This window comes from Natator depressus, chromosome 2, assembly GCF_965152275.1.
Source record: "Natator depressus isolate rNatDep1 chromosome 2, rNatDep2.hap1, whole genome shotgun sequence".
NCBI lineage: Eukaryota > Metazoa > Chordata > Testudines > Cheloniidae > Natator > Natator depressus.
This window is the reverse complement of record NC_134235.1, coordinates 183,481,584-183,500,539: the sequence shown is the minus strand read 5'-3', so window position 1 is coordinate 183,500,539 and position 18,956 is coordinate 183,481,584. Positions and strand designations below refer to the sequence as shown.

Genomic DNA, 18,956 nt, shown 5'->3' with positions numbered 1-18,956 from the left:
ACATGGACACAGACATTCCTGAAAGTATGGGATGTAGCAATTGGGACATCATGGCGGCAGTGGGGCAGGCTGATACAGTGGAACGCCAATTCTGGGCCCAGCAAACAAGCACAGACTGGTGGGACCGCATAGTGTTGCGGGTATGGGATGATTCCCAGTGGCTGCGAAACTTTCGCATGCGTGAGGCCACTTTCATGGAACTTTGTGAGTTGCTTTCCCCCTGCCCTGAAGCGCAGGAATACCAAGATGAGAGCTGCCCTGACTGTTGAGAAACGAATGGTGATAGCTCTGTGGAAGCTTGCAATACCTGACTTCTACTGGTCAGTCAGGAATCAATTTGGAGTGGGCAAATCTACCACAGGGGCTGCTGTGATCCAAGTAGCCAAGGCAATCAATAACCTTCTGCTAATAAGGTTAGTGTCTCTGGGAAATGTGCAGGTCATAGTGGATGGCTTTGCTGCAATGGGTTTCCCTAACTGTGGTGGGGCAACAGACGGAATGCATATCCCTATCTTGGCACCGGACCACCTTGCCAACCAGTACATAAACCGCAAGGGGTACTTCTCAATGGTGCTGCAAGCACTAGTGGATCACAAGGGATGTTTCACTGACACCAATGTGGGATGGTCGGGAAAGGTGCGTGATGCTTGCATCTTTCGGAACTCCGGGCTGTTCGAAAAGTTGCAAGAAGGGACTTCTTCTCTTCCCAGACCAGAAAATTACCACTGGAGATGTTGAAATGCCAGTAGTTATCCTTGGGGACCCAGCCTACTCTTTGCTCCCATGGCTCATGAAGCCATACACAGGCAGCTTGGACAGTAGTAAGGAGCAGTTCAACTATAGGCTGAGCAAGTGCAGAATGGTGGTAGAATGTGCCTTTGGACATTTAAAAGGGTGTTGGTGCTGTTTGCTGAGTAGGTTAGACCTCAGCGCGACCAATATTTCCATTGTTATTGCTGCTTGCTGTGTGCTCCATAATACCTGTGAGAGTAAGGGGGAGACATTTATGGTGAGGTGGGAGGTTGAGGCAAATTGCCTGGTGGCCAATTTTGAACAGCCAGACACGAGGGCGATTAGAAGAGCACAATTAGGTGTGCTGTGCATCAGAGAGGCTTTGAAAATCAGTTTCATGACTGGCCAGGCTATGGTGTGACAGTTGCGTGTGTTTGTTCTTGATGCAAAACTGCCCCCTTTGTTGAATGTACTTCCCTGTAGGCCAATCCCCCTCCCCCTTCAACCACAGCTGGCAAAGGAAATAAAGTCCCTATTGTTTTGAATCCATTCATTCATTATTTATTAAAAAAATTGAGATCACTGACAAGGTAGCCCGGGTGGGGTGGGAGAGAAGGGAAGGACAAGGCCACATTGCTTATTGTAGCCATACTACAAATCAAAGCTGTTTGAATGACAGCCTTCTGTTGCTTGGGCCATCCTCTGGAGTTGAGTGGCTGGGTGTCCGGAGCCTTCCTCCCCCCCAACCCCCCGAGTTCTTGGGATCCGGGTGAGGAGGATATGGAACTTGGTGAGGAGGGCAGGCAGTTATACAATGGATGCAGTGTGGGTCTGTGCTCTAGTTGCCTTTCCTGCAGCTCCACCAGCCGCCTGATCATGTCCATTTGCTCCCCCTTTAGTCTCAGCATCCCCTCCTGCGTGTTCTGATCACGCTCACTGTATGCTTTCCTGGCCTCTGCCACCAAATGCCTCCATGCATTCAGCTGTGCCCTATCAGTGCGGGAGGATTGCATGAGCTTGGAAAACATGTCACTGCAAGTGTGTTTTTTTCACCTTCTAATCTGTGATAATCTCAGGGACGGAGTTGATACAGGGAGCATAGAAACATTTGCACCTGCAGGGGGGATAAAAAGGGAGAGTACAATTTAAGAAGATACATTTCTGAGAACAAAAGACTTTCTCACAGTGAATCAAGCAATTCACAACAGACTGGTGTGTTTTAGGTACAAGGTCGCATTTTGCCTTTTATATTGAGCGCCTGCCGGTATGGTGACACATCATATATGGCTGGGCAACAGAATTCAGTTTGCAGGCAGCTTCCAGGTAAGCCAAAGGGTATGAGGGATTGGCTTCTTCCGCCTTCATAACATGTGGGAATTGTTTCAAACTTCAGTGCTCTCCTTTCCCATAGCAAGCAATGCCGGTTGGGTTTGCTGTTTAAAAGGCGGGGCTGCGGTTTTGGGGTGGATGTGCAGCACACCCCTCCTCCCACCACGTGGCTATTCTCTGGAATGATCCCTTTTAGCCAAGCACAAACAGCCCAGAATGAACGGGGTCCTTTTACTGTTCCCTTACAAAACCTCCCTATTTCAACCAGGTGACCATGAATGATATCACTCTCGAGGCTGACACAGAAAGATAAAGACTGAATGTTGCATGAATGCGACCAAAACCCAGGACCATTTGCTGCCGTGCTTTGTGCTGCAATGATTCCAGACTACTTGCTATTGGTTTGGCATGGTAAAGTGTCCTACCATGGAGGACGAAATAAGGCAGCCCTCCCCAGAAACCTTCCGCAAAGGCTTTCAGAGTACCTCCAGAAGAGCTTCATGGAGATGTCCCTGGAGGATTCCTGTTCCATCCCCGGACATGTTAACAGACTTTCCCAGTAGTTGTACAGGCTGCGAATACATCACAATTCTTCAGGGCAAATCAAACATTAAACACAATTACTTTTAAACCTTGTACCGTAGTTACAAATGTGCACTCACCAGAGGTGGCTTCTCCACCTTCAGGGTCTGGGAACCTGCCTTGGGAGGGTATTGGCTCCAGGGTGATGAAAAGGTCCTGGCTGCCGTGGAGAACGTATTCTCCTCTTGCCTATTGCACATTCTCCTCCTCTTCCTCATCCACAAAATCCTTTTATGTGCTGCGTGAGACTCCCCCCTTGCAGGTGTTCACAGACAGTGGTGGGGTAGAGGTAGGGTCCCACCCTAGAATGGCATGCAGTTGATCACAGAAGTGGCATGTATGGGGCTCTCACCCGGAGTGACGGTTTGCCTCCTTTGTCTTTTGGTAGGTTTGCCTGAGCTCCTTAACTTCCACTGGTTTGTCTCTCCCTGGTATAGCCTCTCTCCGCCGTGCCCTGTGTGATTTTGGCATATATATCAGCATTTCTTCTGCTAGTTCAGAGTTCTGCCTGCACAGATTCTTCTCCCCATACAGCAATCAGATCCAGTGTCTACCTTTCGCTCCATGCTGGAGCTCGTTTGCGATTCTGGGACTGCATGATCACCTGTTCTGCTGAGCTCACCATGCTGACCAAACAGGAAATGAAATTCAAAAGTTCCTGGTGCTTTTCCTGTGTTCCTGGCTAATGCATCGAGTTGAAAGTGCTGTCCAGAGTGGTCATATTGGAGCACACTGGGATAGCTCCCAGAGGCCAATACCATAGAATTGGACAGCTCTACATCTGCACTACCCCAAATTCGACCCAGGAAGGTCGATTTTAATCGCTACTCCCCTCGTCGGGGACAAGTACAGCAGTCAATTTTAAGAGCCCTTTAGATTGGCGGAACGGGGTTGGTTGTGTAGCCGCATTGCTTATAAAATCGACCTGATGCAGCTAAACTCGACCTAACCTCATAGTGTAGACCAGACCTTAGTCAGAGAGAAGCGAACTTATGGGCAGCTCTCAAAGACTTTTGGCCGCATGATAACTAAAAAACATAATACAATATCTTGCAACTCTTACCAGTGCTGGATATCCCGACATAGATAATCCTACTCATAGAACTACTTGAGCAAGTAAAGATGACAGGACTAGGCTCTCTAACAGCATTATTAAAATGAAACTTTGCGGGCAATCAGTCTTTAATGTGAACTGAGCGCTTTTATTCTTATCAGAGATGATCAGCGCAATGTGAGGGATGAGAGAGCACTGACCAAGGGAGCTGCCATGCTGCCACTGACCATGAAATAGAAGCAAGCTAGCAAATAAGCCATCCTCTGCCACCAACTTCCCACATGCTTAAAGTGGGTAATGTATTGTTAATGACACATCCTGATCCAGCATGGTGTTTTGTAAAGGTGACATACAAGTACAATTTTAAAAAACAACCTTAAATTATAGACTTGTGTGCTAAATGCCCTAAATAAGTGTAAAGTAATTGATTTCAGACTTATCTTCATTTCTTTTTAAATCTCCCAAAGATCAGCATATAACATGGAGCAAGGAGGTAGCCTGAAGGACATTATTTAAAAGAACCAAAAAAACCCACCCCAAAATAATATTCTATGGTTTGGCAAGTCCTACCTTATTCACTCTATTCCTTACACAATATGTTCTTGGTGAAGAAGAAGAGAGACTACTGACAGACAGAAGAAGGGCTGATCTGGTTTAGAGAGAAGGCAGGGACAGGCTTGGTCTGGGCTAAATGGAAGAGTGCCAGATAACAACGAAAGGCTCCTATCTTGTGGCCTAGTGATCACATCTCCAAAAAAAATTACTAAAATTCTTTTTTTTAGCTGTCCCATCCCCATGAGATCTCTCTCTGTGATGGGAAGACAGAGGCAGTCATGTCTCTGGAGGGGAAAGGAGGAAGCCTCAGAAGGTAATAATCTAATAAACAGAGGGCTCCATTTCTGCATAGCCTAAAATCTCCACAGAGAAATCTGTCATCGAGCAATTCTTAAATGTTGTTAAAAAAAAACAAACCCACACACCAGAGGAAATTTGTGGAGGGGACGGGGACGACACACTTAGTTAACATGGAGTTGAAATGATAGATATCTACCAATTATTTGAGAAGACATTCTTAGGCATTGTGCTACCTGATATTTTGTAGGATTTAAAGCTTTTTCCAAACTTTTTTGGAATGGGAGGTGGAAACTGAAATTTTGCTCTCTGTTCTAAAATTTGCAGGAGATAAACAAAACCAACATGTTAAGACTACTTGTATGTATGTATGTGTTTCTAATCTACTCCTGAAAGACACAGTCTCTGGAGAAGAGGGGACTAGGATGTTAGTTATAGGCTTTGTAATTTGTCAAATATCCAATCCGGGTTTGGTGCTGCAAGGCAGAGGACATAAGACCAATGATTTAAAAAAAAGTCCTGCCCTGTGCTAAGAAAACCTAGTTTCTCTCAATGTGTTGTGAATCTAAGATTTGATCCTATTGTTGAGTTAAATGAGACTGGCACCTACACATTCTCCAATTTTAGTGGTCAAACCAGATAGGGTTGCTCATTATTAGGAACCTCTCCAAATATTTGTTCAAATTCATTGCAATAACTCAAAAGGGCAGAGAGCACAGAAAAAACAAAGCTCTAATTTAGAAGCTAACCGGTCACTTTTTTAAATTTAACACTATATTTTTAAACTAGAATATACAATGGCTTACAATTTGGGAGATCAGCATAAAGCGCTTTTTAGACAATTAATATAAGCATCCATTAATCAATTCAATATGGAAGCAAGGAACCAAAACTTTATAGTTTTTGTTTCAAGTGTAAAGAGAATATTGTTTGTTCATGGATATTTTGTAATCTAAATTGATCCTTTTCACATGGAAGTTTTTAAAATAGCTGATACCAGGAGCACTGGATTAAATGGAGCATCTCCTGACTCAAAAGCAATTATCATCTCAACATTCAACTCTAAAGGTAAAAGGTCAAACTCTACTATAGCTGCTTTTAAAATCAAAAACTAGGAAAAGCAATCATGATGATGTATGAGAAGAGGATCAACCCACTACTAATAGTGATGCTGAAATGTGCATTTAATAGTCTCTAAATGGATAATGCATGGATAAGAAAAGTGGTGTAAATGACATTTGAAAATTAGCCCATTCTTGGGTGGTTTCAAAGACATCATGATAAAGAGTTATTCTAAGTAATCACGACAGTCTACTGTGTGTACAAAGTTGATCCATCAATCATCTTCACAGCTACTAAATTCGTAACACTCAGGTGTGGTCTATACTACAGGAGAAGTTCGATCTGAGCTATGCAATTTGAGTTACGTGAATAGCGCAACTCAAATCGACATAGCTTAGATCTACCTACCGCGGGGTCCACACTACCCGATGTCAATGAGAGACGCTCTCCCGTCAACTCCCCCTACTCTCCTCAATCCAATGAAGTACAGGAGTCGATGGGAGACGATCTGCAGTCAATTTAGCAGGTCTTCACTAGATCCACTAAATTGACCGTCGATGCATTGATAGCTGCTCGTCGATCCCCCAGTAAATGTAGACAAGTCCTTAGAAATGGAAGATTTCTGAACATTTTTCTGTTCTGCCATGTGTCTCCTTGGTGTTGTCCGTACTCTGTGGGAAGTGCGGGGGAATTGGAGAGGCTCCTTTCTTCCCTCCTTCACTGCCACCCTCATGGTGGACCTACATAAGGGCCAAAGACAATCTAGCCTGCTGTGTCCACATGATGCGATATTGATGGAAGGGATGTCCATGATAAGATGGCACAAAGAGGTTTCCTATCCATTTCAATTTCTAAAATCTGTTCAGTCATTTCAGACGATGCATTATGAAAGTACTGGTTGCAGCTCATTAGTTAAGGCTGAATTTTGTACTTGAACCACACATTCAGCCTTTGTTATTTATGAAGACTACAGTGTATTTCCCCAAACTTACAGAACTTACTCTTTGGGCACAGAATTTCTGAGAACTGACAAATAAATCTATTAATGTATTTACAATTAAAATTATTTTAAAATAGGTCCTTTAAAACTTTCACATCTGGTACCAGATACCCTTCCCTCCTTTTTTTTTCTTGAATGACCTTAACAATAGAATAATAGGCAGTGTCCCCAACTCCTGTCATTTCATTGCGAATTTTACAATATCTGATGTTTTTCTGAATGCCTCAGCTCCTGGAGGCATGTGAGTAGGTGAGAATCTTAGCTCAGCTCATGTATGCAAATAAATAATAATCAACATCCCAGATTTTAGAAGTACATTAGCATGGAGTTAAGACAGAGTATACCAGTTTAGTTTAACAAAAATATTATGCTTCAATTTTTCCAAAAGGAAGCATTATAAAACCAGAAAATTAAGAGTAAAGGGTAAAAGAAATCCAAACATATTAAGCTGTAGAAATACACATTTAGGGCACTCAAACTTAACTCTGCCTTGTAGTGACACCACAAGAGAAATAGAAAGAAAAAAAAAGTCTAATGTGTCTTTAAAAATCAGTTTAATATAATCTAGATCTACAAACACTATTATTCGTTCATCAGAATTGCATGTTATTATTACAAGACAGAATTAAGGCTTTTTTTTTTCCCACTAGTGAAATCTTCAGTATTTGTATTGCAGCAGCATGGGGCAGTATAATATTTATTGTAATGCATAGGACAAATACTCTCAGTACCACCAGGTCTGCACTGGAAAAGACCATGCTAACAAAATCTTGCTGTGAACCCACAATGGAGTCCATATCAAGCCCATAGCTTCTACTGAATGTAGGCAACGCAAGAATAAAGGCAGAGGAGGTAGCTAGGGTATATGGAGCAGTTGACTTACAAAGAACAACTTAGAAGCTGGGGAGTCCAGGACCATGTGGAATTAATAAATTCCACTGGGTCCCTGCTGCCTGCCTTTACCTGACTCTGCATGTTACGTGATTCTCCCTGACATGTCCGGTATTCTGCAGAATTTAGGAACTCTCCAAAGTATCCTGTCCCCAGCTCACAATGCACGTCAAACATTTCAAAAATGTATAAAACTAAGGAAATTCCAAGATAAAATACATCATTAAAGATGGAGAGAAGGGTGAAAATATATCACTTAAGCACAGAAAGCCTTACAAGAATGTGGTAGTTACTAAAAAACAACAATTAGAAACTGACGAAATTCAGTCAGAAGTGCTTCTGTGCATTTTTACTTTTTAGATGTCATCCCTGTGGCATGCATACTCACATCTAGGGGGCATAGAGGTCCTTGAAGAAGTAGTAAGGAAATGTAGTTCAGGCATCCACGCAATGTTAACGCTGCACTTCAATGATGCCATCTTCCTGTAGAGAGGGTTCATCGGGCTTCATCCCTCTGCGGGGTGACGCAGAACCACACTGCCTCCTTTAGTCCTTGCATGGACCCTCGGGGAATTGGTTGGGCCGCAGGAGTCCTCGCTCAAGCCGTCCGGCAGGGGGCTGAGCACACACAGGTAACAATTAGCGGATAACCAGCCTAGGCCCTGGGTCAGGGTGGGACAGCAAAGAGTTCAGGGCTCAGGTCCTTAGGCAGGGGCTGAGCAGCAGTTTATATAGTCAATAGGCCCAGGCCCTGGGTCAGGGAGCGGCAGAGAAGCGTCACAGCTCAGGCCCTTGGTCAGGGGCTGAGCAAACCCAGGTAAATAGCACACCCAGACTTCAGCTCCGAGGGCCTGGGACAGGGGGAGACTGCCACCCACACGTTGGGTGGCAGTGGGGGACGCAGGCCCTACCACTCCACTGTGTCCCAGTCCAGGGCCCTAGCAGTGGCTAAAGGCCCGCTGCTGTGTCAGTAGGGATCCTGGCCACAACACACAGACACGGGTTCCGGCTGTGCTGCAGCCAGACTCAGGTCAGCTGCCCGAAGGCTACTTCCCAGCTCCCCCTCTGGGAGGTACCTATGTCAAGGTGGGGTTCTCAGGGGGGGGGGTCAATCACCATTGGATCCTTGGGGTAGCTGGCGAGGGGTAGGCTCGGCGACTCTCCCACACGCTAATCCATGTTGAGTACTGGCTGGTTGGGCCAATCTCCCGGTGCACCGCTGGTTGCTGTAGTCTCCCCAGCGGGAGCTGGGCTGGAGGTGTCTGGCCTCTCGAGCAGCTGCATCTTGAGTGAGCTCTGAGGTTGGGCTCTTATACTTCCTGTCTGGCCTTTGACCCTCTGGGGGGCAGGCTTGGAGTGCTTTGGCTCCACCCACTCTGGTGTCTGGCAGAGCTCGTCCCTCTCCAAGGCACTGGGGAACCACTCCGCCTCCTTACACTTCCCTTCTTTGTTTTTTCCATAATTACAATGTAAGATGCGTTCTCATTGAACGTGACATTAAGGTCCTTAAGTCATCTGCAGCCCACAGCTGTAGATATCTCAAGTTTTGAAAAGCCACTGTGTCATTACAGGCCTGAATTTAGCAAGGTAGTTAAGCACATAAGCAGCCTCACTGAAATCAGTGAGACCACTCACACGCTTGAAAGTTAGATTTGTGCTTAACAACCTAGCTGAATTGGGGCTACATTGAGCACATCCCTGCAATCATACCATCTTTCTGTGGTCATTTTTTTCTATAAAAATGTATAATGCAGTGATCTATACCTGCACACATCTAAGATTTCCATATTTTCAAACGTTTAGAGTTCAAGTTTATCTTTAATTCTGAAATTTGTAGGTTTCTAATGGAGGTTTTTTGATAACTACACTGTTTTAAAATTACTAATATATACTGTCAGCCTTAACTCCAGCTTAGTGGGCATTTGTGTGTGAGAGCACATGACAAAGTGAGTAATTATATTGCGTACTCTCATTCATGAGTCCAAAAGTCTAATATCTTCAACCAAGTGAGACTGTCATAACGAAAGACCATTCAACATAAATTTCCCTTGGCAAGAAGAAACTTCAAAATAGATTAAAATCGCTCAGAGCAACTCCAAAAATATATTTTAATAGTCAACATATATGTATTATTTATAAAGTATGCTATAAGTGGTAACTAAGCAGCTCAACAAAACTATCTGATCACCTCTGGATAACCGATATATTTGATAATTACATTCCAGTTGAGTAGTGAAATAATTATGGACAGTATATCAGAGAAAGAATTAATTAAAAATCACAAATAGACATTGTCTAACTACATCATGCCAATAAACATATTGTCCATATTCAGTTTAATTCATAACCATAAAAACCAAGAAGCACCTAATTATACTGCTCTTGTAGTACACAGATGTCCGACAGTTAAATCAGATCTCAATCTGCTGTGCAACCATTTGTTTCCAATGTGAGTTCAGGAGTTTACTTCCGCCAACAATTTCTTATACAAATACAGTCTTTCAAAAGTAATTAAAAAAAGAAAAAAACCTAACGAAGTGCATTTTTTCAATTGTGCAGAGATGAATTTAATTAGTTCAAGTTTCCTTTTCTTTAGCATCAATCAATTTTAGTTTAAATAATTATCAGTCTCAAAATAGCAGAAAGTAAACTCAGTTAATTAATACTGTTAAGGTTTTTATGCACAAGATTTTCCCTACCATAAAACTTCTAAAATGGTGAAGAAAACAAAGCAACATTAAAAAAAAAAATCAACAACTTGTGAAAAAGCTCTTAAGATGGGCTAATAGCATTGACTGAAGCAGGCTACAGAGTTGGCAGGTGATAAGCAAACTTCCATCCAAAGCTCTTCCTTGCAGTATCTGTGGCTCTGTCTTGAGAAAAGAATGAAAACTGTGCCAAGCTACATCAAACTGTGGTGGTTTTACAATGGGGGTTGGGGGGGGGGGGGGAGAAGGATTTAGAAGACACCACCTGACTTATTTGCATTGGTAACCTACATTTCAACTGGAACCTGGGTGTTCAGGGATAAAAGGCTTAGTGCAAAATCCGGGGTGGCACTCAAATCATTTCAGCTTTCTGGATTACGTATTTTATTTTACCACTTCATTGTTGAGAAACTGAAAAAACCAAACAAGCCATAAAAAAGTTTTTCGTTTGATCCCAGGATTGCTCATATGTTCAAATTTCTAACCAGTAAATGTGCTCATTAAAAACATTTTTAAAGGTGCTCACAGCTACCATCCTGGAAGTGCTGGAGGCTGTGTGTGTGGGAGCCAGAGTTCTGCCACATTTTAAAGGTGGGATCACCATAATCATTCTACATACCATCATGAGGGTTATACGGAAAGCAATATGTTTTATAACAATAGATTGTTACAACTGCTCTAATGGTGGAGTGAGAGAAAGAATTTTAGGATATTTTTCCTTAACATTTAAAATATTTGGGTTTTTCCGCCCCCAAAAAGATGCATAATGTATCAGTATTTCATTTTATTTTATTTTATATATATATAAAGTCGATAAATGAAACATCCAATAATGTTTGAATATCTGCATGTTTCTACGTAGAGCAAACGACTTACAATATTCTGAGCTAACATGGAGTCAGGGAGTCACTGGAATAATTTTCCCCTGCAGATGTGCAGTCATCAAAAAAAGAACATGAATCCAAGATTTGATTTTAAAAAAAGATACGCGTATTTAATGCTTTTTAACTAGTAGGACTACAGTGTGAGGAAAAAGTGGTGGAGTAGTTCACTTAAAGCGGTCATAGTTTATTTAGGTCTGATGTCACAATCCTAATGCAGTTAAAATTAGAGGAACAGGGAAGGGAAAGAGGTGCTGAAGAGCAGTGGAAAGTGGAGATTGGGTGATTTACCTCTGATGTTACTATTCCGTGTGTGACAATGAGCTGTTTGTAGGGCAGCAACAAAGGGAGGAGCAGAGAAGATGAAGGAGGAGGAGAAGGAGCAGACACTATATATTACCACTAATGTCAGAATCCTTCCACTCAGCAATGAGCTTTTCATTGAAGAGCAACATGGATAAAACTGAGGGGTGAAGACAGAAGAGCAAGGGGGAGAAAATAGGAAAAAAAGATTATGAGATTAAAAGAGGAGAGGGGATGGACAATACCAAAACCAATTGTGAATGTACTAAGGCAGGTTGCCAGCTGGTATAAGCTGTATTAATAAGCCGCCCCCCGCCCCCCCCCACACACACTTACAGTTAAGACAGGACAGAATCACTAAATTCACATTACAACTGTCTGGGCTGATATCTCAACTGCTCACAATTTACTCTTCAATTTATAGAGGCAATTTCAGAACAACTCATATTTGCTAAACAAGAAAAAACTTGTTAGTTCAGAATCAGAATAGTAAGGGGAGTCATTTCCGGAATATCTGGGGGCAATGAGATAAGAAAAAAAAAACCATTAATTTACATATTCCAAATCTACAACCATTCTACTGATTTTTTTTTCAAGCCACAAGAAAATGTGTCACCCTATGAAGAGAGAAGCATTATGGGAGAAATGTAATTTTGGATAAGACAGACTCAGTGGAAAGTAGCATTTCATCATTAAGTATTAAAATAACAATATAAAAAGATATCCGGTAGTGAAAATAACTGAAGGAAATCAGCAAGATTGCTAAAGTCAAATCAGAACCTGGAAACTAAGAAGCCACCTTCCAATATTGCCATTGGATACACTCGAATTAAAAAGACTAAATTAAAAATATGAACAGTTAATAAAGATATACTGTAGCACCTAGAAGCTCACTACCCACCATCCAGTAATGTCAGGATCAAAAGAATAATATTACCCAACTATAAACAGATTATAAGGGTGAGTCAGCATCCAAATATCTACCCTGCACAAACACTGTTAAGCGTACACCAGAAAAGAGCTTTTGATGGTGAGCTACAACATTGCTCCGATAACCAAAGCCTGAGCTACAGTGATATTTTATGAATTGTAATAAAGAATAAGAAGCTCAATAGATTTATTTCAACAATAGAAAACGGTACTATTTATCTGCACAATAAATGTAATCCTGTGGTAGTATAAATAGGATTTATACAATAAAATTGCAGTTAAGTACTGCATTTACTGTATTCAAATTGTTCAAAATCTCAAGCCACTCAAACAATTTTCTAGTTCATTTTTAATCTATTTAGTGCGTAGCAGCAGTGCTCATGGTAGGACTGTAAAGGATAAGAAGGAAAAAGGGGAGTGTTTTCATCTGAGCTGTTAAGGAAAATAAATTAATTTTTTCCTATTGCTCATTTCAGTCAATGAAAGTCGGAAGACTGAGACTCAAAGAACCACTCCCCAAACATAATTGCTCCAGAAACCACCCAACAGAGGTGAGTACCAAGGACCTAACTGATTCTCACTTCAGTTTTATACTAATAACTCCACTGAGTTCAGTAGAGCTATTAACAACTTAATGCAAGTAAGCGCACATTCAGGCCCAAAATCCTAGATACATACAATGGAAACACATTACCATTCCTTTTCCATCTCTCTCTTCCTCCTTCCTGCTCTACTTCCTGCCTATTCTATCTACCTATCCCCCATTCAAACATCTTGTTTATTTTCCTAAAACCTTTTTTTTTTTCTTAATTTCCCTGGACGTTTGGCCTCCACAGCCTCATCAGGAAATACAGTTCATTCTATCACAAGCCTAACCCAACGACCATGACTAATATAGGACATTTTTCTGCAACAACTGTTTACAAACACAAGTGTGTATCTTCTAAAATTCATCTCCCCGGTGAGAGCAGACTTATGGATTTATGGTTTATTAACAGCATTTGACTATTTCATATTGATTGACACAGAAATGAAACAATGTTCAAAAATTGAAGAAAAGGAGGCATGTAAAGAATACACCTATTTTAGATCCCTCTGTGGCAGAAAATTCCACTAGTGAGTCCCTATTACATAAAAAAACAAAATTTCTCTAAACTTTCAATAATTTTTACCATAATATAGGGAAAAAAACAGGATAAAGCATTATAAACACTTCCATGTAATTGTTTCTTGATACAGGGTAGCTGTCTCAATAAATGCATCTTCAGTTCACCAGTCACTGTAGTAGCTAGAGGTTAATAAGGCATCAGTACCAAATAACAGCTGGAATCAGAGAGGTTTGCAGCAGTTTAGAGGGTTCTATAAAAGGACAATACACTGAAACATTCCACGGTGCTTTATGGTGCCCGAGTTGCAAATTGCCATAAACTACTTGAGTTGGTCACACTTTTTGGGACCAGGGTCTGAAAGTGTCCTATACTTATTTGCAAATCTATTTAACATCCAGAAACATTTAACTATTTAGTCTGTAATCAGATTTCAATAGGATTTTCTTTAAAAGCACAGCCTAAATACCTGTAATTATCAAGTGCCTACAGTTGCTTTAAAGTTGTTTTTATCCATTACAAATGCACATTTGAAAACTGTCTGTGTAAAATCTCTTACAAAAGTACCTAACAAAAGGTTTCCAGATCCAAATACTTATCCAAAATATTTGTTTTTAAAAACATTTGTCTTTTTTTTTTTTTTAGGCACAGGTTAGATGGGGAGGGGGACACTTAAGAACATTATGCTTGTTGAACCTTGCACAGAACTACATTGGCAGGACTCTTTCTACCAAACTGTATTGCTACAGTACTGTCTGCATAAGTCGGTGTGCATAGACTTTCATAAAAAAATGCATAAGAATAGGGCTACGGAGGAGGGAAAGAAAAACAGGAGATTAAAAAATGGTAATTTGCCTTTCACAGATGAAAGATAATATTTTAGATGGAGCATATGGAACAATGGAAAAGATTCACAAAAGGAATAATTGTCACAAAAGATATTTTCAAGCACAATTACAGAGTTGGGAATCAAACCACGTATCAATATTTTCAAACTTGGGTGCATAAATTAGATATCTAAATCCATAGCAGTCTGATTTTCAGAGGTATTAAGCATCTGATTTTCAGAGGCATTAAACAAATTTAAAGGAAGATATGAATATTCAGAACCTCTGAAAATTAGGCCACTTGTCAACTGTAAATATGGATTAATTAAGCACCCAAGAATATCCTGACCACCATTCTGCACCATGGGACTTTTGTCTTGCTGCCTGGAAATAAAGGGGTTGCTGTTGATAGGGGGCTCCCTCAAACTGAGCAGGGGGAGGGAGGGAAGGAGAAAGTTTACCTGGATGGAGCAGGGAGGAACAGGAAGTAGCTGGACTGTGTGTGTGCGCGCGCGCGCGCATGTCTGTCTGTGTGGATTCTGCCCTTTCAGGTGACCAGAGGGTGAGTGGAGAAGCCTTCTCTCACTGTGATCAGGCTGGCATGTCTGAACATTTTAATCACAGCCTGATGGAATATCGCGTTATCTTTAAGCAACTTGGTTTTAGAAGGTTCAGAATCATACAGAAACCTAATTTGCTCTTGCCACTACGTTATTGGTAGAATTCAGAAGACAATGCTCAGAAATGAAGAATGAGATGAAAGGCTCACCTACCAGCAGAAGTGAGGGAAAGGAAATTTCACCAGCTTTTAGAATTATTAGCCTATGTAATATGGTGGCATAGTATGTAATATTTGCACAGAGTAAGATATCTCTATATATCTATATCTATTTGTTTAGTAAAAAGGACAGTTCAGGAAATGTTTTTTAAATTCCCACTTTTTATATTTAACTAATTGTGCTAAAAGATAATTAAAGTAATCAAGCACATACCAAACTGTAATACAAAAGACCTCAGCTCAAAAACTATGCCTTACAAAAATTCTACCTGTAACAAATACACACTGCCCAGATCTGTCTCTCAACACAATCTCATCAGTATGAACTGCACTTAAATCTATATAATTCTTAATTTCTAATTGAACAGTGAATAAGGATGAATTGAGAAAAATTCTGATTAGGAGAGAAAGCTTAGTTGTGTTACCTAGTAAGAGCAGGGCTATGTTCAGTCAGGGCTACCAACAGTTTCAGAGCATACACTGGTACTGGGTCAGGTGCCATTAGAATGTGCTCATATCTGCAATGAAAATGAAAGTAATTATCGTGAAAATCGGAGATATTCTGTATCATGCAGCTGATGTTTTGTGATAGCTTAAATTATATCAGCTACCAGAGTTTTATGAAAATCACCAACCCAAAATGATTTTGTTTTACAAGTCAATAACAAGACAGACTTTAGGGCCTTGCAACCTGATTCAAACCTGAATACAAGTGTTGAGCGCAGGCTGGATTGTATATGCTTGGGTCAGGCTTTAAGATCAAGCCCAAGGGACTAGAGGTGGACGTGGGGTTGTGGACATCCCTGGAGGTGGCATGGCAAGGCTGGGGCTACAGCAAATAGTCTTTTCTTTACATGGGACAATGGCTGGCATCAGCAGTACTGACAAAGGAGGGAGTGCTATGCTCGCACCAGCTGTTTCCCACCTTAAGAAACAGACAAATACACAAATGTGAGCATACACACATGGTGCAGCTCAGCTGTTATTAGAGTGGTGCGGCATGGCGAGTCAGGTTCTTGCATTGGACATCCCTTGCCTTGCACTCCACCTCCCTGCCTGGCATGGAGTAGTTCATGGTTCCTGTGCAGAAGATGCCCTTGCTGCAGCATTTCAGGAAATGTGAGAAGATGGTGATTATGGGGGGCTCAGCAGATGGGTACTAACCCCACACACCCCACAGTCCCAGGGCTTGTGCCCACACCTACCCTTCCCCTGTGCCTGGAGCCCTGCAGCACTGCCAGGCAAGAGGTAGCAGCAGAGGGGAGGGGGACAAGGACTTTCCCAAATGCACACAGCAATGGGGCATGGTGACTGGCTGCCCTGGCTGCAGGCTGGAGGCTTTAGGGTTGCCAACTTTCTAATTGCAAAAACCAAATATCCTTGCCCTGCCCCGCCCTTTCTCCGAGGCCCCATCTCCGCTCACTCCATCCATTGCTCACTCTCCCCCACCCTCATTTGTTCATTTTCATAGGGCTGGGGCAGGGGCATGGGAGCGGGTGAGGGGGGTGGGCTCCAGGTGGTGCTTACCTCAGGCAGCTCTTGGGAAGTGGCCAGCATGTCCCTCTGGCTCCTACGTGGAGGAGCAGGCCAGGGGGCTCTATATGCTGCCTCTGCCCACAAGCCCTGCCCCTGCAGCGCCCATTGGCCATGGTTCCTGGCCAATGGGAACTACGGAGTCGGTGCTCGGGGCGAGGACAGCGCACAGAGCCCCTGTGGCTGCCCCTACGCCTAGGAGCCGGATGGACATGCCGGCCACTTCCTGGGACCTGGGTAGGGAGCCTGCCAGCCCCGCGCCAATCAGACTTAACAGCCCGGTCAGCAATGCTGACTGGCGCCACCAGGATCCCTTTTCAACCAGGTATTCCTGTCAAAAACCAGACAGCTGACAACCCTAGGAGGGCTGTGGTCCCATGGGGGTGCAGGAGCAGACAATCCCAGGTTCATTGGGGCAGCTGCAGGACAGGGTGGGGAAACAAGGCAGTTCTGTGAATGACAGAGGCACATAGGTCTGTTTGCAATGCCCTGGCCACGCTGGTCTGCTGGCTCTGGTTGCTACCCCTCTGCAACTAACTTTGCAGCCCAATGCAATGAGACACAACTACAAGAGTCAGGTCCAGTATGAACACAACTTGACACTCCTGCATTTGGGTCAACTGTGGTCTAGTCATGTTCAGGTCAGGCCAGGCTTTAAAATTAGGTCCAAACAGCACTCTCAAGGACCCTAACTCTTTGGAACTGTATAATAAGTCCACTACTTGGATATGAAGTTTCAAAAGCAGAGCTTCACAAAAATTAATCCCAGTTTATGGGAAGAAAATACAAAGGAAGAAATGCAGTATTAATAGAGTCCTTTAGTAACAGGTATATCTACATTTTCAAAAGGTCAGCAGTAAAATGACAAAAAAATCATTTCACACAAAGAATCTTGAAATAGTAAAAGGTATAAGTGCTAGGGGGAGCTCAGAAATATCGTACGAGGGATGATATGTGACCCAACTTAGATTATTGATTTTGTTTATTTTTTTGCAATTTAAAACCTTTTAAAGCACCAGGGTGGGGGTTGGAGGGGGCTGTTTTGAATTAAGTGCACTTTCATCCTCCAAGGAATGCTAGTGAATGTGCAAGAACTCCAATCAGGTTTGTTTTACTTCTAAATGAGGGAGACATGAGTATTAGTTACCTACCACCTAACATCAACTCATTCCCCTCAAAGTTTGCTTTATTTATTTATTTTTAAAGACAACTGAAGATTGTACACAACACACAAGCAGATATAGTACACAGGCAAGAACAGCAAATCTGGATGAAATGTCTGATCAACTTTACATGCAGATAAAAGTGAAAACATGTATGGAAAGTCCGGATCAGTAAAGAGGTACAAGAAAGAAATCTTTGAAAAGACCCATGCAAAATCCACTAACCGAAAGCCTGGTAAAGAGGAAACAAGATGCCGAATATCAACATGGACATTGATATGTCTTCTAACAACATGATAATCTTTGATTTACCAGAGGAATAAGGATATTTTTATTTCTTTTAATGAAATGAACAGCTGTAAAATAATTGCATATGGTAACGGGGAAGAGAAGGGATGAAATAAGATACAAGAGTGAGTAAGAGACAGAGACAGACAGACAAACACAGACTGACTCACTCCTGTCAAAAACAGCACCTTTCATTAGTAAGTGTTTCCTTTAGGAAGGCCAATCTAGACATATGGAAGAGATAAAGGCAACAGATGAGACATTCCATTATTCCTCAAAGTAAAGCATGAAGAACTTAAAAAGGAAAATGAGGGGATTAGTAAAAGAAAGAATACCATGTTTTTGACACCACAATGTTTTCATATTGCATAAGCGTTTTCTAAAAACTACCAACAAATATCACTGGTTATCTTGGCATCTATGGGACTCCCTTCACAGAAAAAGACACTCCTACGGGCTTGTGTACACAGTGCACTAATCTGCACCAGAGAGGTATAAATTCTAGGGAACATTCAGCACATCACAAACGAACTGGCCTGTGTGAAACCTGCTGGCATACACTAGAAGTTCCCTAATGTGTATTAAAGTAGTCCCATTTCACACAGTACATGTGTGAGCAAGGCAGGGCTTGCTGTCAGCAACACATCACTGGTACTCGCTGCTAAGCTAAGTGTGCTAGCCATATTATGTTCCAAGTCCATGACATCTTTGGAAGGAAATACCAGGAACTGAACTTACTATCATGCATGGGAGACCAAAGACTTAATACTTGATGGTAGCTTTATATCTGTAATAATTAAAGCTTGTACTTTCCAACTAATAAATTCCAATACCTGAAATAAAACACATTTTCTCATTTGTGATAAATGAGCTTCTCTTTCTCTCACATTAGAAAAAAAAAAAATCTTAATTCACTAGTGACATAGGCCCCAATCCT

The 18,956-nt window shown here is 42.0% G+C and overlaps 1 protein-coding gene across 2 annotated transcripts in view; it reads right to left on the bottom strand.

The window, feature by feature from the left end:
* The window catches only part of ULK4 (unc-51 like kinase 4), a 397,936-nt gene that overhangs the window by 204,413 nt on the left and 174,567 nt on the right, over window positions 1-18,956 (bottom strand). For both annotated transcript variants that reach the window (XM_074945513.1, XM_074945514.1), the window contains exon 30: window positions 15,461-15,553. In XM_074945513.1, the coding sequence (XP_074801614.1) occupies window positions 15,461-15,553 (93 nt within the window). The remainder of the gene's footprint in view (window positions 1-15,460; window positions 15,554-18,956) is intronic.